Source organism: Microtus oregoni, unplaced genomic scaffold (genome assembly GCF_018167655.1).
Source record: "Microtus oregoni isolate MIOR12 unplaced genomic scaffold, Mior012 000023F_ref0000262, whole genome shotgun sequence".
Lineage (NCBI taxonomy): Eukaryota > Metazoa > Chordata > Mammalia > Rodentia > Cricetidae > Microtus > Microtus oregoni.
Window position 1 is genome coordinate 2,056,471 of NW_024543082.1, and position 24,326 is coordinate 2,080,796.

Sequence of the window (24,326 nt, forward strand, 5' to 3'; positions counted from 1 at the left end):
AGCCTTGACTGGTGCACACAAGAAACAACAAGGTGTGGGGGCGGGGCTGAGCTGGGAGGAGAAGAGAGGCACAGTCCCTGTGCAGGGGTGAGGGGATGGGAGTGTGGGGGTGTGGGTCTCCCAGACTGAGCTTCAGCCAGAGAGCTGGAGTGCTGCGCTAACAGTATCTTGCTTGGGGGTTCCCTGCTGGGGAATGCCTTGCTTTGGGGTGCCCATCTGGGAAGATGCTTGGGGGGTGTCCTGCTGGGAGCTTTTCTAATGGGCTCTCCTGTCTGTGTTTCTTCCTTCTGGATAAACACGTGCTTCCCCAGGGTGTTGTGTTGGGCGGGGCTGAGGGTGTGGGTGAAAGTGTACGGTTGATTGCACCGTCCAGAGTCTTTAAGAAGCAGCCACGTCGTTGGGATTAAAGCTGAAGATCACCCTAGAGGAAGTGAGTGCTTGAGAGGAAACTAGGGAGAAGAGGAGAGAGCCCTGAGACAACCAGACAAGTCTGAACCCGAGGGGAGGAGGAGAAGGCAGAGGAGTGCCCCGTGGCTCTGACAGCTAAGGAAGATTGTGCGCACCTCGTCCCTGTCACTGCCTGGGAGGTACTAGGAGGACACCACTCTGCAAACATGTGACGGGCTTCATAGGGCTGCAGAGGACCTGATAATCTGAAGTCCTGTCCCATGCTGTCTCATCAGTGACATGGCTGAAGACATTGGGTCTTTAAGTCGTGACTGCCTGGTCCACCCCATGTCTTCACACGCAAGGTACGGACAAGTTCCTCAGACTTCCCAGGCTACAGTTTCACTTGTGGGCATCATAGACCCAGCAAGATAGTTTGCTCAGTGAACCCTTGAACTCTCTTAAGAGAAGTACAGTGTTTATCAGGAGGTGGAGACTCAGGACGTGCCAGACCCTGGCTTAGGTCCCCACCGCCTCCTCTAACATCTCTAGCTATTGTCCTATAAACCATTAGCCATGCCAAGTCATTGGGAAAGCGTAAAGATACGGACTAATTCAGAAGGAACCTTTCCTTAGAAAGCAATGGACAACTGTGGAAGCCATGTTTGCTGTCCTCGGGCCCATGCAGAGTCCTCATGCTGGAGGCACGGTGGTGTCCTCTTGGTGCCTACAGTACTGGTAGAGAGCCTTCCATTTGTCACTTCTTCTTCTCCCTGCTCCACAATCCAGATAATCAGACATTGAATTGACACAAACACACGACCCTGATCTCCATCAAAAGGCTGATGGAAGATGGGAGTCTTTCTGCTCTGCCCAGATACTCCTGTCCTTCCCCACACTAGGTGAGTGTCCTTCTCAGGACAAGCTCAGTGTGGGTCATTCCAGAATGATCTAGAGGCTGCAGGGCCCTGAACCGTGACCTTGCTGCGCTGTCCAGATTTCCTCCTTATCCTCCTGATGACCCCATCATCTCTGTCACCTGGTGCTCCTTGAGGCCAGTGACTCATACACAGAAACCTCCCCAGGATGAGGAGGGACCAGGTCAAACTCTGAAATAGAAACTAAACCTAAGCAGGGACAGCCCCTCACTAGGAAAAGGCATGAGGCCTGGGAGGAGAAGGGAGTAGGAGGTATGGGGAGAAGGGTGTTAGGAGGTATGGGGAGATGTTCTCTTGAGACCGAGCACCCTGAGGGGCAGGGACCGGGTTTGCCTCCTATATCTGGGCCTGGCAAGCAACTCGCATGCAGTAGACTTGGAACGAACGCTTGGTTGACCGATTGATTGACTTTGAACAAATTCACATAGAGGGTCGCAGAGACGACAATGAAAATGGCCTGGCCATGAGAGGTGCTTACTCCCCAGGAGATGGCCACTGGATAAAAGTGGTAGAGCCCTTTTGTACCCCAGAAGGGCAGCCCTTTGAGAAGTAAGTCCCAGTGGGACCAAGGGAGGAGCCTCACTTGATCCTGGGTAGCTAGTGGAAGGTAGCTACATAAGCTGAGAACATTCTTAATTCTCAGGGCACCTTGTCCATGTGTTTCAATGCTCTTCGGGCACTGAAAAGGCCCCTGCGTCCTGCTGGCAGCTGCTGCTATCACTTGGATGTGGCTAGACCAGACCGAGTGGTAAAAGAGGGGTAAAATACACTTGGATTCAGAGACACTTCTGTGAGAAGAGTGTAAGATGTCTCGTTCATAATGTTTATATTATGAGTGTTGAAATGACAATGAATGAAATAATACTATGTTGAAATGATAATATTTTAAATAGACTAGATTAAAGAAGAGTTATTAAGATGGATTTTACCCATTCGTTTTTCTTTTACAGTTAATGCAGTTAATGGAACATTTAAAATTATATTTATAGTTCCCACTCTACTACCGCTGGTCAGCACTGCCCTGCACCTGAGTGGTCTGCCATGTCTGCTTTTCCCACAGGATCTAAATGTGGGAAACATGGCGGTCAGTCTATCTGTATGGAGAAGTTTCTTTTCAGTGGCCACATGGTATGCAATTGCTTGAAGATCTTGTAACGATGTCACACTCTTTGTGAGCGTACAGGGACTGCAGAATCTGCGGGAATCCTGCACCAAGAGCTTTAAGTCTTTTGTCTCAGGACACAAGGGACCTCCAAGGATCCCCTTCCAGTGATGTGGATACTTGGTCAAACAGAGTGACCTAGCTGCCACAGAGCCGGGCGGTGGTGGCTCACGCCTTTAATCCCAGCACTCGGGAGGCAGAGGCAGGCGGATCTCTGTGAGTTCGAGACCAGCCTGGTCTACAGAGCTAGTTCCAGGACAAGCTCCAAAGCCACAAAGAAACCCTGTCTCGAAAAAACCAAAAAAAAAAAAAAAAAAAAAAAAAAAAAAAAAAAAAAAGAGAGGACTCATTGTGTATTGACGGAGAGAAGCCAGACCTGGGAGGAGGAGGAAGAGGGAGAGGAAACAGGAAGTGAACTGGCCAGTCGGAGAGTGTCTTAGGAGTCAGAGTGGCTCAGTCCACAGAGGTCAAAGGGTGAAGAGGACTTACACCAAGAGCTGGACATCCGGAAGCCCAGTGAGCTCCTTCAACAGAAGTCGAAGTCATTCGAAGGATTTACGTAAAAGGGAATCCATTCCACATTAGCCTGTGTTGTTTTTGTGGTAGCTGGTGAGTCACGCCTGAGAAATGTTAATAGATGCCCCCCCTCAGGAGCATCGTAGTGTAGACAAATAGATTATGAACAAACTAACGAACCAATAAGACTTTTGTTTGTTTGTTTGTTTTATTTTTTTCAAGACAGTGTTTCTCTACATAGCCCTGGCTGTCCTGGAACTCACTCTGTAGACCAGGCAGGCCTCAAACCCAGAGATCCGCCTGCCTCTGCCTCTTGAGTGCTGGGATTAAAGGCATGCGCCACCACTGCCCGGCTAAACCACTAAGACTTTTAAGGTTGGCTGTGAGTGTCAAGGATGAAATGTGATAGTCACTGAGGTGGACAGTGCCATGACACCCCCTTTCCGTGAGCGACATTAGCATCAGAGTGGAGATTTGAACATGAAGACACCACCATTGAGAGAGGCGGACTTGGGACAGCAGCTAGCCTTGTTGGCTTTAGTCCGGCTAGGTGGACAGGATGAGGTAGGGGGAGCTCTGCAGACTGAGGTGAGTCTCCCTTCATGCGTTCCTATTCGTCAGGGTCAGAGTTAGTGACTCCATGGGCTGGATGAGGAAGCGTGTGAGATGAGATCGAGGGAGAAGAGTGCGCATGATCTGAATGGACCTAGCGGCCTCTATGAAAATGTGTGGTTCTGGGACTGGAGAGATGGCTCAGTGGTTAAGAGCACCAAAGGTCCTGAGTTCAATTCCCAGCAACCACATGGTGGCTCACAACCATTTGTAAAAAGGTTTGGCGCCCTCTTCTGTCCTTCAGGCGTACACACAGACAGAATATTGTATACATAATAAATAAATAAATATTTAAAAAAGAAAGAGAAAAAGAAAATGTGTGGTTCTCCTTCTTCCTCGGGGGTTGTTGGCCATGGGCTCGTGAGGGTAGAGGGAGCAGAAGCAGGAAATGAGGTTCCGCTGGCTGCCGATACGGTGGAGATAGCGCTCCGGGAACGACTGCGGTGAGACAGCTCAACTTTATTCCACAGTATACGGAATATATAGGTTTGGGGGTGGTATCTGGGGACAAATCTTAGCGTGCATTCAGTGGTACACTCCTATCATAGCTGGATTAGCAGAAGCACAGCTCTGCTAATGACCAGAGCATACGCCTTAGCTGTGTGGGCAGCAGGGGAAGAGCATTTACAGGGAACTATGCCGAGGGTCATCTTGGAGACAGATCAGGCATCCAAGCCTAGAGAAATCCTCCAAATAAGGGCAGGCGGAGAGCAGGAAGCCTCGCTGGTGAGGAAGTCCTTCATGTTGCCAAGCCTGGAGAAAGCTGTTAGGCCCTGGTAGACTGCCACATCTGACCAGCAGGGCCTCCCAATAGTCCGGAAGGTCATAGGTCACTGAAGGGATTTGAACAAGAGACTCCATCAGCTATGAAAATGAAGGCTCTCCTACCACTAGGTACCGAGTAGATGGAAGAGTCAGGGCCACATTTCAGAGGACTGGCAAAGTCATCTACGGGAGGAAGGGGGCATCTTGAACTGGGGTGGGTCTCATGACAACAGAGGACAGAAGGGACAGGGAGAGGAATCACAGGGTAGAGACCAGATTTCTGCATTGTCTAAGGGTTGTGATGGTGACTGGGAAGGAAAGCTCGAGGAAGACGTCCGAAGGGTTGGTTTAGAACACTGGATAAGGGGTGCTTGATGCTCAGTGGACACAGAAGGAGGAATCAGTTGTTCCAAACCCAAATTTAGGAATCTTTTTTTCCTTAAAAAAAAGTATCCTAGCCGGGCGATGGTGGCGCACGCCTTTAATCCCAGCACTCGGTAGGCAGAGGCAGGCGGATCTCTGTGAGTTCGAGACCAGCCTGGTCTACAGAGCTAGTTCCAGGGTAGGCTCCAAAGCCACAGAGAAACCCTGTCTCGAAAAAGCAAAAAAAAAAAAAAAAAAAAGTATCCTAAACATGGATAAACCTGGGAGTTGTGAATTCTGTATTCCCAACTCATATTTTTCCTTTCTTTAATACAACTAGACATTAAAAATGGGAGCACTGGCGAGCAAGGGTCAATATGAATATGGGTGGCTGGCCTGTGGTCACACTAGCTAATGCCATCGCTGTATCTGTCTTCCTCAGTTCCCAAGTCCAGGCCTGAGGGTGGAAGGGGTTGGATCCCGACTCTTTACTTATACACATAGGACAAAGCCCAAGACTCAGGAGGAGGTAGAGAAACAGGGAATGGAAGGTTCTGGGGCTTGATGAAACCTTAATTTTAATGGGTCCATAGTCTGGGAGACAGTCCGTTTGGCAGTGACATCCATGGCTTCTGCTTCTTTGACCTGAGTGTGGTGGATCCATCGTGTAATGCCAGCTACTTATACAGCTGTAGGAGTGGAGAGAATCACCATGTAGGGTCCTTTCCACGTTGGTTTCAGGGTCCCTTTGGCTACCTACCTGACCCAGGCAGTATCATGGTGCTCGAGCAAGCCAAAACTGGTGATGGACTTGGAGGCTGTCTGGGTTTCTCAGATAGCCCGATGAATAAATAGCCTTTAATGACAACTGGAGGGCCAGCAGTGACTTGAGAGGGGGATAATTAGAGAGTTCTGCTAACTGCTGGCCTCTGAGCCTAGGAGGCGGTGGGGGAGTCTTCAGAACATAATCTCATAGGGGGTAAATGCTCCCACCTTTGCTTAGGGTGCAGCGGCCCTAAGCAAACAAAGGAAGGAGGCCTATCTATCTGTCTTAGTTAGGGTTTCTGTTGCTGTGAAGAGACACCATGACCACGGTAATGCTTCTAAAGGAAAAACATTAACAAGGTGGCTTACATCTTCAGAGGTTTAGTTCATTATCATCATGGTGGGACATGGAGGCCTGCAGGCAGACACACTGCAGGCTACTGTTTGATCAGAAGGCAACAGGACGTGGACTGTCTCACTGGGTGTGCCTTGAGCAGATGAGACTTCAAAGCCCGCCTCCACAGTGACACACTTCCTCCAAGATCACACCTCCTCCAACAAGGCCACACCTCCTAATAGTGCCACTTCCTTTGGGGTGATTTTTTTTTTAAACCACCACACCGTCCTTTGCTGGACTCTGATGAGAGTTTTGTTAAAGATGATTTTTGTTGTTGTTGTTGTTGTAACCTGCCCAGAACTCTGCTGTGAACGCACACAATGAAGTTTTCAATCTATATATAAAACTTTAGCTGTTAATTGAGAGGTTTTGACTATGAAAATCAGGCTGTTGTCAGAGCCTGCTGCTAGGGGGAGGACAAAACAGAGAGCTTGTTCCTGGAGGAACTGTTTAAGCTACTCTTTAAATAGTTTCAGTCCAGGTGGGGAACGCTTCTACTCACCCAGGAAAGGTGTCTATGAAAGCCAACAAATACTTGTATCTTCCCCTAGTGGTCTGGATCTCGGTGGAGTCAGTTTTCCCAGAGTTCACTGGGGCATCGGTGTCTCACTGGGACCCCCTTCCTGGGTAAGAGCTCTCTGTTTTGGTTTGACTTGAGCACCAACCTAGCATGTGGCTGAGACATCCCCACTAGGTTGTCCAGTCTAGGTATAACATACCCTGGTCCCAGCAACTCAGAAAGTTTTTGGACCTCAGATAAGTAAGTAGCCTGGTCAAGGTTAGCTACCAGAGCCTGCCGCTTGTTTCTGGGAGAATGATCTTTCCTTCTGGTGTCCTCGTCAGCCTTGAGTTTGAGCTGTGTATTTATTTATTGATTGATTGATTTATGTTTTGTTTTTAATAATAGAGTCTCAGGCTGCACAGGCCAAGATGGGCCCCACTGGTCTTAGGGCAGTTTGTCTGGCAGTCAGATCAGTGGCTGTCAGTGAAGGACAGCAATTCTTAGGGGAAGCCAAATAGTCTTTAGGAGGGCCAAGTTTTTATTTATTTATTTATTTATGACACTCTTTTTTCCTATAGCTCATGCCATGAACGTGGACATGCACAATAGTAAAAAGCATAGCTACTGTCCATATACATAGTGGTGGACTTTCCTTTTCCCCATCTGAGGAGTCTGGGTCAGCTCACTCAGTTTTATTGCCTAGGCTGATGTGCCTGGCTTGGGCTCCAGTTGTTTTGGGCGAAGTAATTACTGAAGCCCCCGTGAACCTGGATTCATGGTTCCTCTTGTGACAGTCACGGATGAGCACCTGTGAGCTGTCATCAGGAAGAGGATAGCAGAATTGATGACACTGGATGTCTCACACCAGACTCACGGGTGGACCAGGAGTAGGGCCTGGTACTGGGCCACACAATCATCAGGGAGCCAGATTTCTGGTGTTCCTCGGCGGAGGGCCTCAACCACGTCATGGGCACTGTGAGTGTAAGATCTTAACCCAGGTAACTTGTTTTCTGTTTGTTTAGATTAGACTAGCAGTAGCTGCCATGGCTCTTAGAGAGTTGGGCTCTCCTGGGTGGGTAGGTCACTTGTAATGTCTTTGGTTCAGGGCTGAAGCTGAAGTCAGGGTTGTTTTTAAAGTCACAGATGCCTTTTGTTGAGTCTCAGTGCGGTTTAGGGGCTTAGTGCCCCCTTCTGTGTTGGTGTACTGAGGAGGCTTTGCTATTTCTGCAAACCCTGGGATCCAGAGGCAGCAAAACCTAGCTGTAACTTGGAACTCTTTTCTCTCTATATATTTACATACTATATTTACATTTATTTAATACTGCATATATATAATATTATTTTTTATTTACATACTAATCCCAGTTCCCCCTCCCTTCCTTCTTCCCGCTCCCCCACCTTCCCCTAATCCTGCCACCCATCCCATCTGTTCCTCAGAGAGGTTAAGGCCTCCCTTGGGGAGTCAACAAATTCTGTTGCATCACCATGTTGAGGCAGGACCAAGGGCTTCCCCCTCATGTCTAGGCTGAGCAAGGTTTCTCTTCACAGGAAATGTGCTCCAAAAAGCCAGATCTCATTAGGGATGGCTCCTGGCCCCACTGCCAGGGCACCACAAGCTGTGGGAACCCACAGAAGTGGATCTGCCCCACCTTGACTGGAGTTCAGAGAGTTTAAGCCTATTCCTGCTCCTTCAAGGTTATCGACAGGAGATTTAGCTTAAGGTGTGGCTACTAGCAGAATATCTTGACCTAGGTTGTGGTTACTTGGTGTGTTGGGTATTAAGAAGATAATCACTTTGTTCCTTGATAAAATCCACTTCGCGGGTCCCCACTGGAACTCTTGTCTGTTAGTCTTTGGGCCGGAGGTGTGAGGAACAATGACAGCAACCTTACTCTGAGACAGGCTTCTTTAGCCTCCTCTCAGCTGGTAGTCTCTGATGCACAAATTTGGGTTTTCTTAGCTGGCATTTTGTAGCCTAAGGTTTGTAACTCCAGCAGTAGTCCCTCACTGGCCCTTTTTAAAAACAAAAAACAAACACAAAAAAAACCCCTATTTTCCCAGGGAAACTTTGATGGAAGGCTAGCATTCAGTGTATCATCAAAAGGGGTTGAAGGATTTTTAAACCCTTCAGACAACCTGGTCCATGTAAATTGCCCATTGTAACCTGGGAGGTTATACTTAAAAGATGGGTTGGCTCACCTCTGCCTATGGGAGGCTGAAGAATGCATCCTTCAGGTGAGCGTATGTCTGTTTCTCTGGAAAAATTGGACTCGTGAGAATCAGAGGACCCAGGTCTCTTCACAGGCAGGAGAGGCGTATTCCAGGGTGACTGTCAGGGCACCAGGATGCCTGTCTCTCTAAGGCAGACAGTAAGGACTGTAATTTCCTCTTTTGTTTCCAGGGTCATTGCCTATTGTTTATCTGGATTAGGGTAGATGAACTGGTTGGTGGAACAATCATAGGAACTTGGTGTTGAGACAGTCCTAGGGAGTTGGTTTCTGCCCATACCTGGGAATCTTTGTTGCCAATCTGAGAGATAGCACACGTTTATCTTTTGATTGGGGGTAGGACTTTCAGCTAGGAGATATTTTTCCAAAAGAGGGCAAGACACCAAAATTTTGCTGAGTATCTGTAAATCTAACTGTGTCATCTTCAGAGAAGGAAATAGTGGCTTTTAGTTTATGCAAAGGGTCTTGTCCCGACCAGTTCTCTGCTGTTAAACACCTTTTGAGCCACCTCCAAAGGTAATTCTCATCACCTTTTGTTGTTGTTTCTAGACAGGGTTTCTCTGTGTAGTCCTGGCTGTCCTGGAACTCTCTCTGTAGGTCAGGTTGGCCTTGAATTCAGAGATCCACCTGCTTCTGCCTCCTGAGTGCTGGGTGCTCAGCATAACTTTTTTGTTTGTTTGTTTTGTTTTTGTTTTCTCAAGACAGGGTTTCTCTGTAGCTTTGGAGTCTGTCCTAGAACTAGCTCTTGTAGACCAGGCTGGCCTCGAACTCACAGAGATTCACTTGCCTTTGCCTCCTGAGTGCTGGGATTAAAGGCATGTGCCACCACCACCCAGCTTAACAAAGAAAAATCTTTCTAGCAACTATCTTTAATCCTTTTAAATAGGACCTAGTAAAAATTGTTTAAAGTCTCTTTGGTCGGGAGAAAATATAAAGAGAAAGTCTGTCCAGGCTGCATTGTCTGGCATGCCCAGCCCTGTTTTTTTTTGTTTTTGTTTTTGTTTTCTTGTTTGTTTTTGTTTTTTGAGAATGGTGGATTTTGAATTTTTTAGTTATATGAGTCACTGGATGAAAAGAAGACATAAATCATGAAAGAGAAAGGAATGGAGTTCCTTTCAGTTCAGGTTCAGCCCGGGGAAACTTTCCTTCCCTGGGGCTGCTCAGGATAGGCACGGAGCAGAGGGAATGCTCACCTGGGGAGACTCTTCCTCCCTCCCTGTGTCACTTAGATGACAGGATGAACTGTCTGGCCCCTCTCTACCTCCACACAAGGACCAACCCTGACAGTGAGCAGGACAAGCAATGAAGCAAGCGTGTGCTCCTGTTCTTAGAGTGGGATAGTTTTCAGGTCCCCAATAGGGGTGAGCACAGGTAAGGGAGTTCTCACACCAGAGAAAGCCATCGGTCGATACAGGCAAACTGACAGAAACACATAGAGAAACGGAGAGTCAGACAGACAGACAGACAGACAGGGGTGACCACCACACATTCATATGCCTGAACAGATGGGGAGTCCAGTGACATCTCACATGGTCTCATACACTGGGTTAGCAGCCACATCAGACCTCTTTGTGTCCAAATAGAAGTCACTTTAACCAGACTTACCTCCGGAGGTGAGAGACCAGGTGACCAGGCGGCTGTCTAATTTGTTTCCTTTTGGGGTGGAAGTGTCAGACCCCCCCCCCCCCAAGCTTTAGGCGGTGACTAATCAAAGTGATCTGAAATACCTCAGGTTGTACACTTCCTCTCTCCAAGGGGCTCTTCTGGTGTCTCTAAGTATGGTTTCTGGGCTCTCGCTGGGGCCTCCAGAAATGTTGTGGGGGTAGTCACCAGAGAAGATTGCTTAGACTTAGGCTTAAGTCAATAGAAAATCTTTAACTGAGTGTTCAGGATCCCAGTGTAGGTGAACTTAGAAGCACACACACAAAAAACAAACAAACAAAAAAAAAAAAACAAAACAAACCCCAACAAAACAAAACCCCCCAAACCCAACACGTTCTGAGTTGACATACTACAATTAACAAGAACAGTTAGCTAGAAGCTATACAGCAAGGAACTACATTTAGATATTTTCCCGGAACTATGGGCTTTGGTGAATTAGGTCTTTGTTTTCATTTTGACAGGTGGTGTTGTCAGCATGTTGAATTTTGTAGTCTGAATGGTACTTCCATCATGGAGTCAGTTGTGCTAAGGTTGTGTGTGTCGGGGGGGGCTACTAAAATCTGGGGTTCTGTTATCGGCTGTGGAAGTTGATGTTTGTGAAGCTCCAGTTGATGGTGAATTTGAGAAATAGGTAGCCACTCTCAAAACAGGGCCCTCAAGTTCAACATCTAGAATATAGGTGGCAAGGAGAAACATGGCAAACCGAGAGATGTCTCATGTGCCATGATAAAGTTTGAGGTAAGTCATGTTACTAAAAGAATGTGTCTAAATGGCTGGAGATCTGGGACAAGTGTGTGAAGATACCACATAGTATTGTCGGACAAAAAGTGTTTATTAAGGACAGGAAATTGAAGGCCAAATGTACCCTTTCTCACTGTAAGAAGACCCTCAGTACCATGATATTTCTGCCGAAGCAGCTCCGACTTTGAAAAGCCTCGCCTCCGGGGAGTTCCTTGCCATGCCTTTCCCTTGCCCCACCCTACGGGTCCTGGGTACAGCTTTGGCAGCACAGCACCCGTAATGAAGAGGAGCTGGAGCCTGGTGTCCTGTGTGTCAGACACAGTGTGGGCGCTACCTTATCACTTAGGCAGGCAGGCTATGTGCCTCCTCTCTGGGGTGCTGAAGGAGATAAGCCGGCCTCAGAGTGAATATGGCTGTTAAAAAGTGTCTTTGTTTTGATTGTCTCCTAGCGACAGCAGAAGCTACACCTGTAAGTCACCATCAGGACTGTACCATGTATGCAGAGCAAGGACACCAGATAGCACTGGGGAAATGCCCAGGAGGCCATAACCCTACATGAAGAGCTACAGGCAACCAAGGAGAGCTGGGAGTGAAAGAGGCGGCTTCCCTAGGGAGGAGCATACCAAGAGCTTGCCTGTGCCAAATGGTCAGCTCTAAAAATATACAAGCTAGTAACATTATACAGACTCAGTCGGTTATAGTTAGGAATATATGTGTGTATACAAATACATATATGCATGCATAACAAATGATGAAAAAAGAGGCCATGAATTTGAAGGAGAGTATCAAGGGGTTTATGTCAGGGATTGGGGGGAAGGTAAGGGAGGGGAAAATGTTGAAATCAAAACACAATGTCAAAAATAAACAAAGTGGCAGCCAAGGCAGTTGCGACTGGATGGTGCTCAGGCCCGAGGACCAGTGGTAGCCAGGCTTACCTTTGACCTTTTCCTGCCCGCCTCCTGCCTTGGTTTGTGAATCATGTCTCCTCTAAGTATTTCTGATCCAGCGAATTAGACTTGGACCCAAACCATGTTCCCGCTGAAGGTAAACATGAAGAAATCAGAGATGGAGAGGGCCAAAGCCCTGAACCAGCTGGATGCCGTTCTTCAGTGTCTGCTGGAGAAGAGTCACATGGACAGGAATGTCTAGATGAAGATGCTGGGAAAACACCCTTGGATACACACAACAAGGATTGTTCCATTGCTGCTACTGGCAAAATGCCATCTGCCTGCTTCCTCCATCAGGAGGAGGAAGAGGAGGGAGATGGACGATGGGCTGGCTGAGGGGGGGAGTCCTCAGAGATCCAACACATGTGATCAAGCTGGTTGACCGGAGTGTGGATTTGGCCCAGTTCAGTGAGAACACACCATTGTATGATGCACAACAGTCCCTCAGTGTGAGAGCAGGCGCGGTCACCCAGTTCACCACGGCCCCTTCTGTCTGAGGATGAGGAGGGTTCAGAGGTCATCAACAGCAAAAGTTGTGATGTGTACACGCTGCCTCCACCCACAGCCCCTGGATCACTTGGAGACACCTGCAGATCCCATCCCCACTGCAGCCTGAGACCCAGGGTACCCCAGATGATAAACCCTCTGAGCCTGAACCTTCTCTTTCCACACTCATCCATCACGACATGCAATGCTGGAAATGTATACGCCAGAGTTGGAAGGAGGCATCTCACTGGAATCAGCTTCATTACTCAGAAAGCATGAAGATCCTGCGGGAGATGTATGATAGGCAGTGATGTTCCCAGTCCCCCGCCCCCCACCCCAATAAACCTGCCCCCAACCAAAAACTAAATAAATAAAAATAAACAAACACAACAAAAAGGTCACTCTCAAATGCTCATGTGACAGGTTTTATAACTGTTACACACACATACACACACCACATACATATAACATACACATATAACACACACACCACACACATATAACACACACACCACATACAAAACACACATAAACACACACACCACACACATATAACACAGGCAACACACACGTAATATATACACAAACACACACACACCTTACTGCTTCTACTTTTCTGGGAATAAATGAAGGCACAGCCTTTTGATGCTACCTAGTTTGATTTGGAAGATGGGGCTTGGGACAGCTCTGTAAGAACTGTCCCAGTGGACTCCCCATCAAGCGGGTGTCTATGACTTCTAGTTCAGGAACGGACTTCAGATGGATTGGTGACACACAGCCAATCGTAAAGACACTTTTCTCTACTGGCCCCCTCCTGGCCTGGTCTCTTTTCAGAGCTCCTGCTGGCTAAACCAGGTCTGTGACGCGGAGCCCAGGCTCACCCACGCTCTCTGTTAGGCATTAGCTTTCTTTGCCCTGCAAGTTTGTGTTTTCAGCTGGACAGGAAGTGACAAGCAGGGTCCAGGTTTCTTCCTCTCCTTGGCTGGCTTAGTGTACCTGCAGTGCCGAGAGCTGACCTGTCGTCGTGACCCTGGTGTCAGTTCTACAGTGTTGCAGAAGCGGCTTTTGTGTGTCAGCACATGGGTTACTGATTGGCTTCAAAAGGGTACCCAAAACAAATCTCCCCGTACCCACTGTTAGGAATCTGTCTAGGGACCGGAAGGACAGCTCAGGGGTTAAGAGCACTTCCTGCTTCCTAGAGGATGGGAGTTCAGTTCCCAGCACCCATGGGAGAGAGCTCACAACTTCAATTCTATGGCATCTGACACTCTTTTGGCATTTGAGGACACTCACACATATGTGCGCGCGCGCGCGCGCGCGCACACACAAGAATAAACAGTAATACAAATTAACCTTTTTTTGTAAAGGATGTTTTTAGCTTATTGTGGTGGCACAGACCTTAATTTCAATACTCCAGAGACTGAGGTAGGGTTATTGCAAGTTCAAGACCAGCTTTGAACACATAACAAAACTCTATCAAAAAAACAAAACAAAACAAAACAAAAAACAAACCCCAAACCCGGTTTGGAGAGCTGGCTCAGTGGTTTACCCAGGCTCAGTTCCCAGCACCCACAACACCGCTCCAGGTGATTTGGCGCCTTCTGCCGGCTTTCTTGGGAACCAGTGCATTTACACACACACAGGGAGCCCACTCACACATATAAAGTTAAAGCAAAACAAAACCCCAAAACATTAAACATGTCTCTGAAGATTCCACTCCACAGCTTCCTTTAAGACATCTGAGAAAATGGTATATTTATTTTTATTTCTCTGATAATTATAGACCCCTCTGATAATTATAGAGTCCCCTCGTCTTCCTGACCCCCATCCCCCTGTTGTAGCCCAGTGGGAGAGCGTGGGCTTAGCACCTGTGAGCCCAGGGTTCAATGCCCAGCCCTGAAGGAGAAATCAAAACAATCCCTTTCCTTTATCAGACGGGACAAACGGTTTGCACAGTTATTCGGTTAATCACTTACTGCACATTTGTAAGCCCCACAGCAAATATTTGATCTCTTCCCGTGACACTTTGATCTTTTTCTGTTGAGTAAGATAATCAGTGGGCCATTTCCTCCCAGCGTTGCCTCTCAATCATCTTTAAAGAATGGATCAATACTGTTCCCGCCTTATGATTTATCAGACAGTGTAATGATAAACACCCTGGCTGGCCAAGACACTCCCCAGGAGAGTGTTCTTCGTGTCCTGTATTGTAGACTCAGGCTCGGGCTTGTTTCTCTCTCTCTCTCTCTCTCTCTCTCTCTCTCTGTCTCTCTCTCTCTCTCTGTCTCTCTCTGTCTCTCTCTCTCTCTCTCTCTCTCTCTCTCTCTCTCTCTCTCCAGCAAAGATCAGCATTTTATAAAACCCCTTCTTCAGAAGGCAGGCAAAATTCTTGTTGTGCCAAAGATGTGTGGTTGCAGGAAGAATGGGGAGGAAGAAGGGAAGGAGGGTTAAGTAAGTGTAATACACAAGATTTTTTTTTAATGTGCTGGTAAAATCATGCCCTCATTCGAGCACTACCAGGCCTGACCCTGCCTGACTTCTGAGATCAAACAAGGTTTGGCCAGGTTGTGGTGTCTCATAACTACCTGTATGGCCAGCTCCAGGGAATCTGACACCCTCTGCTGACTTCTTTGGGCCCCTTTTGGCTTCGGGTTTGGGTTCAGGATCAGGTTAGGGTGGGGCCCAAAGAAATTGTATGGTGCACGTGCGTACACACACACACACACCCCGTTTTTAATTTTAAAGACGTAATATTGAAGCTGCTTAATACAATAAATCAAACAACAGAATGTACATGGTACCTAGCTCATTGATAGAACAGGCTGTTAAAATTCATAAGAACATTAAAAATTGGAAGGCAGAAATATCTTAAAGTTATTTGTAAAAACGTGGGCTGTATGTAATCTTCCCTTTACTGTCAGAGTTTCTGTAATATTTATAAAGTTCATTTATTTTTAATTTTTTTAAAAATTTAATTTAATTTTATGTGCATTGGTATGAAGGTATCAGATTCCCTGGAACTGGAGTTACAGACAGTTGTGAGCTGCCATGTAGGTGCTGGGAATTAAACCTGGGTCCTCTGGAAGGGCAGCCAGTGCTATTAACTGCTGAGCCATCTCGCCAGCCCCTCATTTGTTATTATTTCTTTTTAAAGAGAGGAAGAGAGAAAAGAGGAGAAGGAGGGGAGAGAGAGAGAGAGAGAGAGAGAGAGACAGAGACAGAGACAGAGACAGTGATTGCAGGCAATTCAGACCTGTCTTGGTGGTGAGTACAGTTAAGTTCCTGCATCTCCCTCCCCCTTTTCTCCCTCCAATGGGTTGAGCAGCTTCTGGGAGGAGAGGAGGCACCATTTTGACTGTGTTCCCTGCCAAGGTCACATGTTGAGAAAAACACCTTAAATTCACACGTGGTGCTTAGGAAGTAGTTAGGACTAATCACGAGAGTGGGACCTCCATGGTTTTACACACACACACACACACACACACACACACACACACACACACACTTACTGAGCAATCCAGTGTGTTGTTGCCTAGACAGACCTCACCAAATGTCAAGCCGATGCTGGACACGGGGGTCTTGAACTTCGCAGCCTCTAGAAGTGTAAGCCAAGTAAGCTTTGGTTCTTCATATTTTTCTATAGCACCAGGAACCAGACTAAGACAGCAGGGGAGACTCAGGCTCCAGCCCTCCCTCTCTCTCCACTCTTCCCCGCCCCCTGGCTCCCTCCTCCAAATTCCCCCAAATTCCCGACCCATCCTCCTGTACTTGCTCACTCTGACATCGTGATTCGCTACCCAGCTCCCCCCCCCCCCCCGTGGCCCTCTGTGGGAAACCAGCAGGGTAGAGGGACATGGCCGGGCCCAGAAACCTCCCATAGTGACTGATAGCTTGGCTCCTAGGGTTACCTGGATGCCCACACCTCTCTTCTCAAGAGCAGGGAGACAGGTGCCTGAGGTACTTGCTAGGCATCATCCTTTCCCAGAGAGCCTGCCCCATTCTTTGCTTGGCTGACTTCTACTGGTTTTAAGACCAGATGAAGAGTCCCATTTTGCTGAGGAAACCTTTCTTCCTCAAGGATACTCAGCCTGGGACTGCTGGGAAGAGATGATTCATGCTCCCCAGGTCTAGGATGAGCCTGCGCTTAGAAAGTCCTTGCACATGGAAGAGCAAAGCACCGCCAATTGATTCGCATGACCCTTGACCCTTGTCCTCAGTCTTCTCCACACACGCTAGCTTTTAATGATTTCTTTTGAGGCAGGATCTTGCGAGCTGGCTTCAAAGTCATGATCCTCCTGCCTCGGCCTTTGGAGAGCTAAGGATTACAGTGTGTGTCACCATGTCCAGACCTCCTATTTTAATTTAAAAAAAAAATTTAGTTATTTTATGTGTATGGGCATTTTGTTTGCATTTGTGTCTGTGTGCAGTGCCCATGGAGGGCAGAAGAGAATATCAGATTCCAGTTACAGGTGCCTGTGAGCTGCCATGTGGTTGCTGGGAATCGAACCTGGGTCCTTTGGAAAAGCAGCCCATGGTCTTACCCTCTGAGCCATCCCTCCAGTTTCCATGTGTTTTATCTTGCTATTATTATTATTATTATTATTTATTAGAGACAGGGTTTCTCTGTAGTCTGTCCTGGAATTGACTCTGTAGACCAGGTTGGCCTCGAACTCAGAGAGACTGCCTGTTTCTGTGTGTTATCTTTTAATAAGCAATACCTTTACTTAATTCACATGCCATGTGGCTGGGGGAGACACTTTGGTGTAGCAGCCGTCATCTAACAGCTCCCACGGCAGGAGCATGACAGGTGACACCCCCTCCTCCTCCCCCTTAACCACCTTCCCCCCCAGTGCAGCACCTCCTGTGGCAGCTTTGAGCCAAGCCTGGGGCACAGTGAGTTTGCTGCTACCTGGGCGCCTTCCCACAAGTCATGTGACATCTCCAGCGGTCTCTATGGGTAACCCCGCTCAGGTACTGTCCTCATGGAAATGTCCTCTCAGAACTGAGCTGAAGTTAGGTTCTGGCTGCCCCAAAGTCCTCTTTTCCCTTCCCTCACAGAAGCCAGATACAGCCTGTGGGAGCCTCTGAAGAATTTCATCTCCTGGACCAAACAAAAAATAACCAATCCTGGGCCAGAGATGGCTCAGTGGGTAAAAATATACATTCTGTGAAAGCCGGACGGATAAGGTGAGTTCAGTCCCCAGCATCCATGGTGGTGGGGACAACCATGTCCTGCAAGTTGCTCTTCAAGCTCCACCTTTTCACCGTGAAATATGTGCACACAATAGCAATAAATAATAAACACCCCACCCCCACCCCCAATTGTACTGACCACCCAGCTGCAGAGGACATCTCAGTCACCTTCCTTCAGTCAGCCCTCACAACCATCCTATGGTGCATTTTATATATGGGAAGCCAGACACAGAGAAGGTAAAATCGTTCTGGGGTGTGCGTGCTCACCATAGAAGGTTCTAGATGTGTCTCTGAGGTGTGACTTTGAGGACCCACTTCACTCCTCTGCACCTCAATTTTACCGTTTCAATGATGAGGGTGCTAAGCAACGACTCTCGTGTTCCTTTATGCTGGTTACAAAGGTAACACTTGCCTCTGAGGAAAAGCAACATAGGAGAAGATGGCTTGCAGACCCGTGTATGTGTGGGTGCAGACACAAAGGAGAAGCAAATGTCCCTCGAGATCTAGGGAAAAGGCCGTTAGGTCCCATCTTCCCAACACTACAGACGCTGACACTCTTATGCTCCAGGGCAAGGCTCTCAGGCCACTTCAATGTCAGCATCCGCCTCAGGGTTTCTCAGGCTCCGTGCTACATGGCCCCTTCCGCTTTGTCCTCTGCCCTGTGTCAAGCCGAATATGAGAAATGCCCTTTGCCTTCCTGACCACTGTCCCCATGGCTCTCCTCCACAGGGCCCTCAGCCGAGGTGGGACATGGACTTCGGGCTCCAGGCCACAGTCACACTGCCCAGTAAGCAGCTGCCTGTGACAGAGGAGCACTATCACCTGCTCCTTGCTCCTCCTACCTTTTAGTCCCCACAGCTGGGAAAATCTCCCTTCCTCTTGCTGAGGAGGGTGACTGGACACAATCTAGGAGAGCTGTGTTGTTCTGGATTTCATTGGACAGTCTTAGCACACACATGTCTGAGACGGTGAAGAGGCACTGGCTGGAAAATGCAGACATTGTTGCTTACTGTTAGACATGTAACTGCTGGCCTGCAGTTATTAGTCAGCGCCGCCTCGTCACCTCTTGAAAGCCCCCCCCCAACTCAAACACCACCCTCTCTCTCACATCCTGATTGCCCTGACATTCTAGATTCCAGTTGCTACCTAGCTGGATGCTGCACCCCTCACCCCAAAACTTGGCAGCGGCTCACACCTGCACATCTAAATCCCTTCAAGACACCTGCTCTTCTACTAGCTCAGGGCACCTTAGTTTGTGTTCATCTCTGTAATTCCTTCAGCCTGTTCTGAAGCGCATCCTCCCGCTGGCGCGGAAACTGCCTGAAGCACAGGAAGGCTTATGGCTGACGTCAGGGTGTGGCAGGCTTGTCCCAGCTTAGATGATGCTAATATCAAGCATTAAGTATTTGCCTTTGGCTTTTCTCTCGGACCCTTGGCATTGGCAAGATGGGCAAGTGTCGTGGTCTCTGTACTGCCAGGAAGCTCCGCAGTCACCGACGGGACCAGAAGTGGCATGACAAACCATACATGAAAGCCCACTTGGGCACAGCCCTGAAGGCCAATCCTTTTGGAAGTGCCTCTCATGCCAAGAGAATCGTGCTGGAAAAAGTAGGAGTTGAAGCCAAGCAGCCAAATTCTGCTATCAGGAAGTGTGTCAGGGTGCAGCTCATCAAGAACAGCAAGAAGATCACAGCTTTCGTCCCCAATGATGGTTGCTTGAACTTCATTGAGGAAAACGATGAAGTTCTGGTTGCTGGATTTGGTCGAAAGGGTCATGCTGTAAGTGATGTTCCTGGAGTCTGCTTTAAGGTTGTTAAAGTAGCCAATGTGTCCCTTTTGGCCCTGTACAAAGGCAAGAAGGAAAGACCAAGATCCTAAGTTTTGACAGTGGAAGCACAGTAATAAATTTTCCTATTCTGAGAAAAAAAAAAAGAAGTTGCCTTTGACGATCTTACCAAAAGCAACCTACAGTTACAATGCAATGCCCATCAAAATTCCAGCAAAATTCTTCACAGACCTCGAAAGAATGGTACTCAACTTCATATGGAAAAACACAAAACCCAGGATAGCCAAAACAATCCTGTACAATAAAGGAACTTCTGAAGGCATCACAACCCCTGACTTCAAACTCTACTACAGAGCTACAGTACTGAAAACAGCCTGGTATTGGCATAAAAACAGACAGGAGGACCAATGGAACAGAATCGAAGACCCGGATATTTAATCCACATACCTACGAACATCTGATTTTTGACAAAGAAGCAAAAAAATATAACACGGAAAAAGAAAGCATATTTAACAAGTGGTGCTGGCATAACTGGATATCAACATGTAGAAGAATGAAAATAGACCAATATCTATCACCTTGCACAAAACTGAAGTCCAAATGGATCAAAGACCTCAACATAAAGCCAACCACACTGAACCTCATAGAAGACAAAGTGGGAAGTACACTTAAATGCCTTGGCACGGAGACCACTTCCTAAATAGTGGTCTCCAGTAGCACAGACACCGAGAGAAACAATTAATAAATGGGACCTCCTGAAACTGAAGAGCTTCTGTAAAGCAAAGGACATAATCAACAAGACAAAACAACAGCCTACAGAATGGGAAAAGATCTTCACCGACTCCACATCGGACAGAGGTCTGATCTCCAAAATATACAAAGAACTCAAGAAATTGGACATCAAAAGAACACATAATCCAATAAAAGAAAATGGAGTATAGACCTAAACAGAGGAATTTAAAATGGCTGAAAGACACATCTTTAGTCATCAGAGAAATGCAAATCAAAATAACTCTGAGATTCCATCTTACACCTGTAAGAATGGCCAAGATCAAAAACACTGATGACAACTTATGCTGGAGAGATTGTGGGGAAAAGGGAACACTTCTGTATTGCTGGTGGGAGTGCAAACTGGTACAGCCCCTTTGGATATCAGTGTGGGAATTGCCCCCCAAATTAGGAAACAACCTTCCTCAAGACCTAGCAATACCAAAGGTATTTGGGTATATATCCAAAGGATGCTCAATTGTACCACAAGGACATGTGCTCAACTATGTTCAGAGCAGCATTGTTTGTCAGAACCTGGAAACAACCTAAATGCCTCTTGACTGAAGAATGGATAAGGAAAATGTGGTACATTTACACAATGGAATACTACACAGCAGAAAAAAAGACATATTGAAATTTACAGGCAAATGGATGTATCTAGAAAATGCCATATTGAGTGAGGTAACTCAGATCCAGAAAGACAAATATCATATGTATTCACTCATAAGTGGATTTTAAACATAAAGCAAAGAAAATCAGCCTACAATTCACAATCCTAGAGAACCTAGACAACTATGAGGACCCTAAGAGAGATGTACATGGATCTAATCTACATGGAAAGTAGAAAAAGATAAGCTTTCCCGAGTAAATTGGGAGCATGGGGACCATGGGGGAGGGTTGAAGGGGAGGGGAGAGAAAGGGAGGGGAACAGCAAAAAATGTATAGCTTAATAAAATCAATAAAAAAAGAAAAAAAACAACAAAATTTTGCCTTTGCTGGTGGCTATGGAAGGGCAGGATTGGGTCTCAGAGGACTGACAATGGGAAGAGGCCCTGGACGTGGGGACCCACTCTGCATTCCTCAGAGATCTGGATGTGGGACCCACTCTGCACTCCTCAGAGATCTGGACGTGGGAACCCACTCTGCACTCCTCAGAGATCTGGACATGGGGACCCACTCTGCACTCCTCAGAGATCTGGGGTCATTTCCAGCCTTCCCTTTCATAGACCTAAGGAAGCCAATACTTTTGGAGCATGTCTCTAACTTCTCTTTACTCCGTAGTTGGAAGTTGGGAAGATGTGGTGTGGATTTCTAGGCAGAGCTGAGTAGCAGCCCTCTGCGGGCTTACCTTGCTGTGGAGTTCTTTAGGGTAACGTAGCTCACATAAAGATGCCCTGCTCTGGGGAAATGTACCTTCCTCTCTGCCCTCTAGTCTCCGTAGGCTACCCAACTTATCTTTAGATACCCAGAAGTTGTAAAAGGGGCCCTTACCACTCTCAGGGGTGCTAATCTATGCAGATGAGGCAGCCCCAACTAAGATTCAGAGAGTTACCCAGGGAGAAGAAGCTGACTGGTTGAAAGCATCACCCCAGCCCCTGACATCCATTTTGCAATGTTTGGGTGAAAATTTCCTTTTCAAGCCCCATCAACTCCACCTCCAAGAAATCCCGCCAAATGATGACCCCTCCCCCGAAGAAAGAATTGTCTTTCTGGCTCTTCTTCCCCTCTCCATGTTTTCCCGGAGGTCTACCAGGGAGCTGGCATCTATTAAACCTGGTCTTTTTCTAATTTGGTTTGATTTAGTCTGATTTGAGTTATTGTGTTGGTGGAGAGGCTTATTGGGCTGAAAAAACTTTACAGAAGCAACAAGCATTTGACCAGTCTTGAAGTTGTGTTTTATGCTGAGTCCACAAGCTGACCTAGAGTGGATATCACTCACAGACATTGTTGCCCTAGAGAGAGACAAGACCTGACTGCTCCTGGGCAGAGAGTATACTTCACATGGAGGCTTCCCCTCACTTTCCACAGAGCCCTTTTGGACTTTAGAGTTTATGCAGCATGACACCTTCATTATGGTTCATTTTGCTCTGGGTTAAAGAGGTCATCATGGGGGCAGCCATATTAGCAGTGGCGAAAAGCCAGAGGCACAGGAAGAGATCAGTAAAAGCAGAAAGGCAAGGCAGGGGAGGGGAGAATTGAGTCAGAGAAGCCAGCAATCACACAGGTGGGTGGAGTAGGTATAATGGTCTGCTCAGTCCCTTTAGGAGACAAGCCATGCCCACTCCCTCTGGGGATCTTCAGTTTCCAGCCTGAATTTCTACCTCCCTCTCCAAGAGGCAGCTTCTGTCTCTCCCTTTCCCCTACTTCTCTCCTTCCCTCATCTCTGTTTCTCTCTCTCTCTCTCTCTCTCTCTCTCTCTCTCCCCCTCTCTCTCTCTCTGCTTCTCTTCTCTTCTCCCTTTTCCCCTTAATAATCCACTAAATAAATATCCAACCTCACTCTGCATGGCATGCCTATCCATGTCTCTGTCTCTCGCCCGCTGTGTGGCTCTCTACCCCGAACTGGCTGCCTTCGTAGACCTACGGCATGGTCTCATGGTGTGCCCATACGCCCATCTCTCCTCATGGGACTGGCTGCCCCATCAAAGTCTCTCACCTACCACATGGCCTCCCTGCCTGGGACTTGCTGCCCCTCAAACTGTCTCTGCCACTGCTACTGCTGCCAACAAGATTGGTCGGATTCACAAGGCAGCTTTCAATTCCAGCCTTTTACTACCCTTTGTGGCTTGTGGCATGGTGGCTCAGTGACAGGGCAGATCATGCCTCTAGGTCTCTCTTATTACTAAACTTAAAATCCCTGCAGCTCAAAAATTGTGGCTTTTCCATACAACATGTGACCACTGCCATTTTGACTGAGGTCAGGCGACCTTACCACCATCTTTACTGAGGTCAGGTGACTTCACTGCCATCTTAACTGAGAGCCAGGTCAGGTGATCAAGTTCTGCCATCTTTACTGAGGTTTTCCCTGTCTGGTTTTCCAGTGCAGACTCCGTTGCATGTGTGTTTTGCATAGTGGCATGACTTTGGTAGGGCCCACCAAGAGCATCCCCTTCACCCAATTCCTGTTCACTCTGTGTGTGTGTTCACACATGTAACTTAAATACACCTATGTTTATTGTTAAATGTTATAATTGTCTGTTCATTTCATCTCATTTCAGACTACAAAAACAATGTCCCATGTTTTAAGCTGGTATGTACTTTTAAGTCTCTTACAAAAATACTTTATATTTAATCCAACCCTGCTTTACTTGTTAAGTTGAGAGCCAGTGCAGTCAAGCTTGGACCCAGCTCTCCATACTGTAGTTATACCTGATAAACAGCCCTCAAACTGCTCAGAGATCTGAGGAATATGGCATTTAAATATTTAATTATTAAAAAACTTTTCATAACAAAAAGAGACAGATTGGCTCCTAGCAGCAGCACTCTACTTCCTGCAAAGAATACAGAAAACAAAATGGGCACAAAACAACATCCATCCACAATTCATTTCAACTGCCAAGCACTGACCACTGGGAAAAAACTGCCTTTCATCTAAATTGAAGATCTCCTGATGTGGACAGAATTGCTGACATTGACAGTCTAGCTTCTCAGGTCAAAGTAGGCTTGTCTTCCTACAGATTTCTTAGCCCACAAGATCTTCTGGAGGCTGGCAGGCCCTGCACTAAATAGCAAAAGGCAAATATGACCTTCAGCGACCATGGAAGACCCTGAGGAGTAGCTCTAGGTGCCAACCAAGTAAGTTCTCTGTTGTTTTTTAATCAGTAACTCAAGTAAGATTTCATCCTTCTCAAAGATATCTGATGCAGTTTGACAGCTGAGAGGTTTTGTCAGTTTAAAAGGACAACCTCACCAAACAAATTTCAGTAAAATACAAGTTATTAAGGTGTGTACCTGCAAGTTATAAAGGTGTGAGGACAAATACAAGTTATCAAATTCCTTTCTTCCTCTGCCTTTCGTAGTCTTAAAAATAGTTTTCATTGGCTCTCTGCTCCTCCCTGTTCTAGAGACAGCTGCTTCTTTTCGTGGAGTGCCAGCCTCGTTCCAGAGACACG

At 47.2% G+C, this 24,326-nt stretch overlaps 1 protein-coding gene and 1 pseudogene across 1 annotated transcript; both read left to right on the forward strand.

The window, feature by feature from the left end:
• Window positions 1-12,067: 12,067 nt before the first annotated feature.
• LOC121461659 lies at window positions 12,068-12,782 on the forward strand (annotated as a pseudogene).
• Window positions 12,783-19,107: 6,325 nt separating this feature from the next.
• Window positions 19,108-19,539, forward strand: LOC121462014 (40S ribosomal protein S23-like). Its single transcript, XM_041673422.1, has one exon. It carries the CDS (start codon window positions 19,108-19,110, stop codon window positions 19,537-19,539), a length of 432 nt encoding a protein of 143 aa, XP_041529356.1.
• Window positions 19,540-24,326: the final 4,787 nt, after the last annotated feature.

Bases quoted from the DNA above. Each gene is read 5' to 3' on its own strand.
- LOC121462014 (XM_041673422.1), top strand. From the start codon at position 19,108: ATGGGCAAGTGTCGTGGTCTCTGTACTGCCAGGAAGCTCCGCAGTCAC.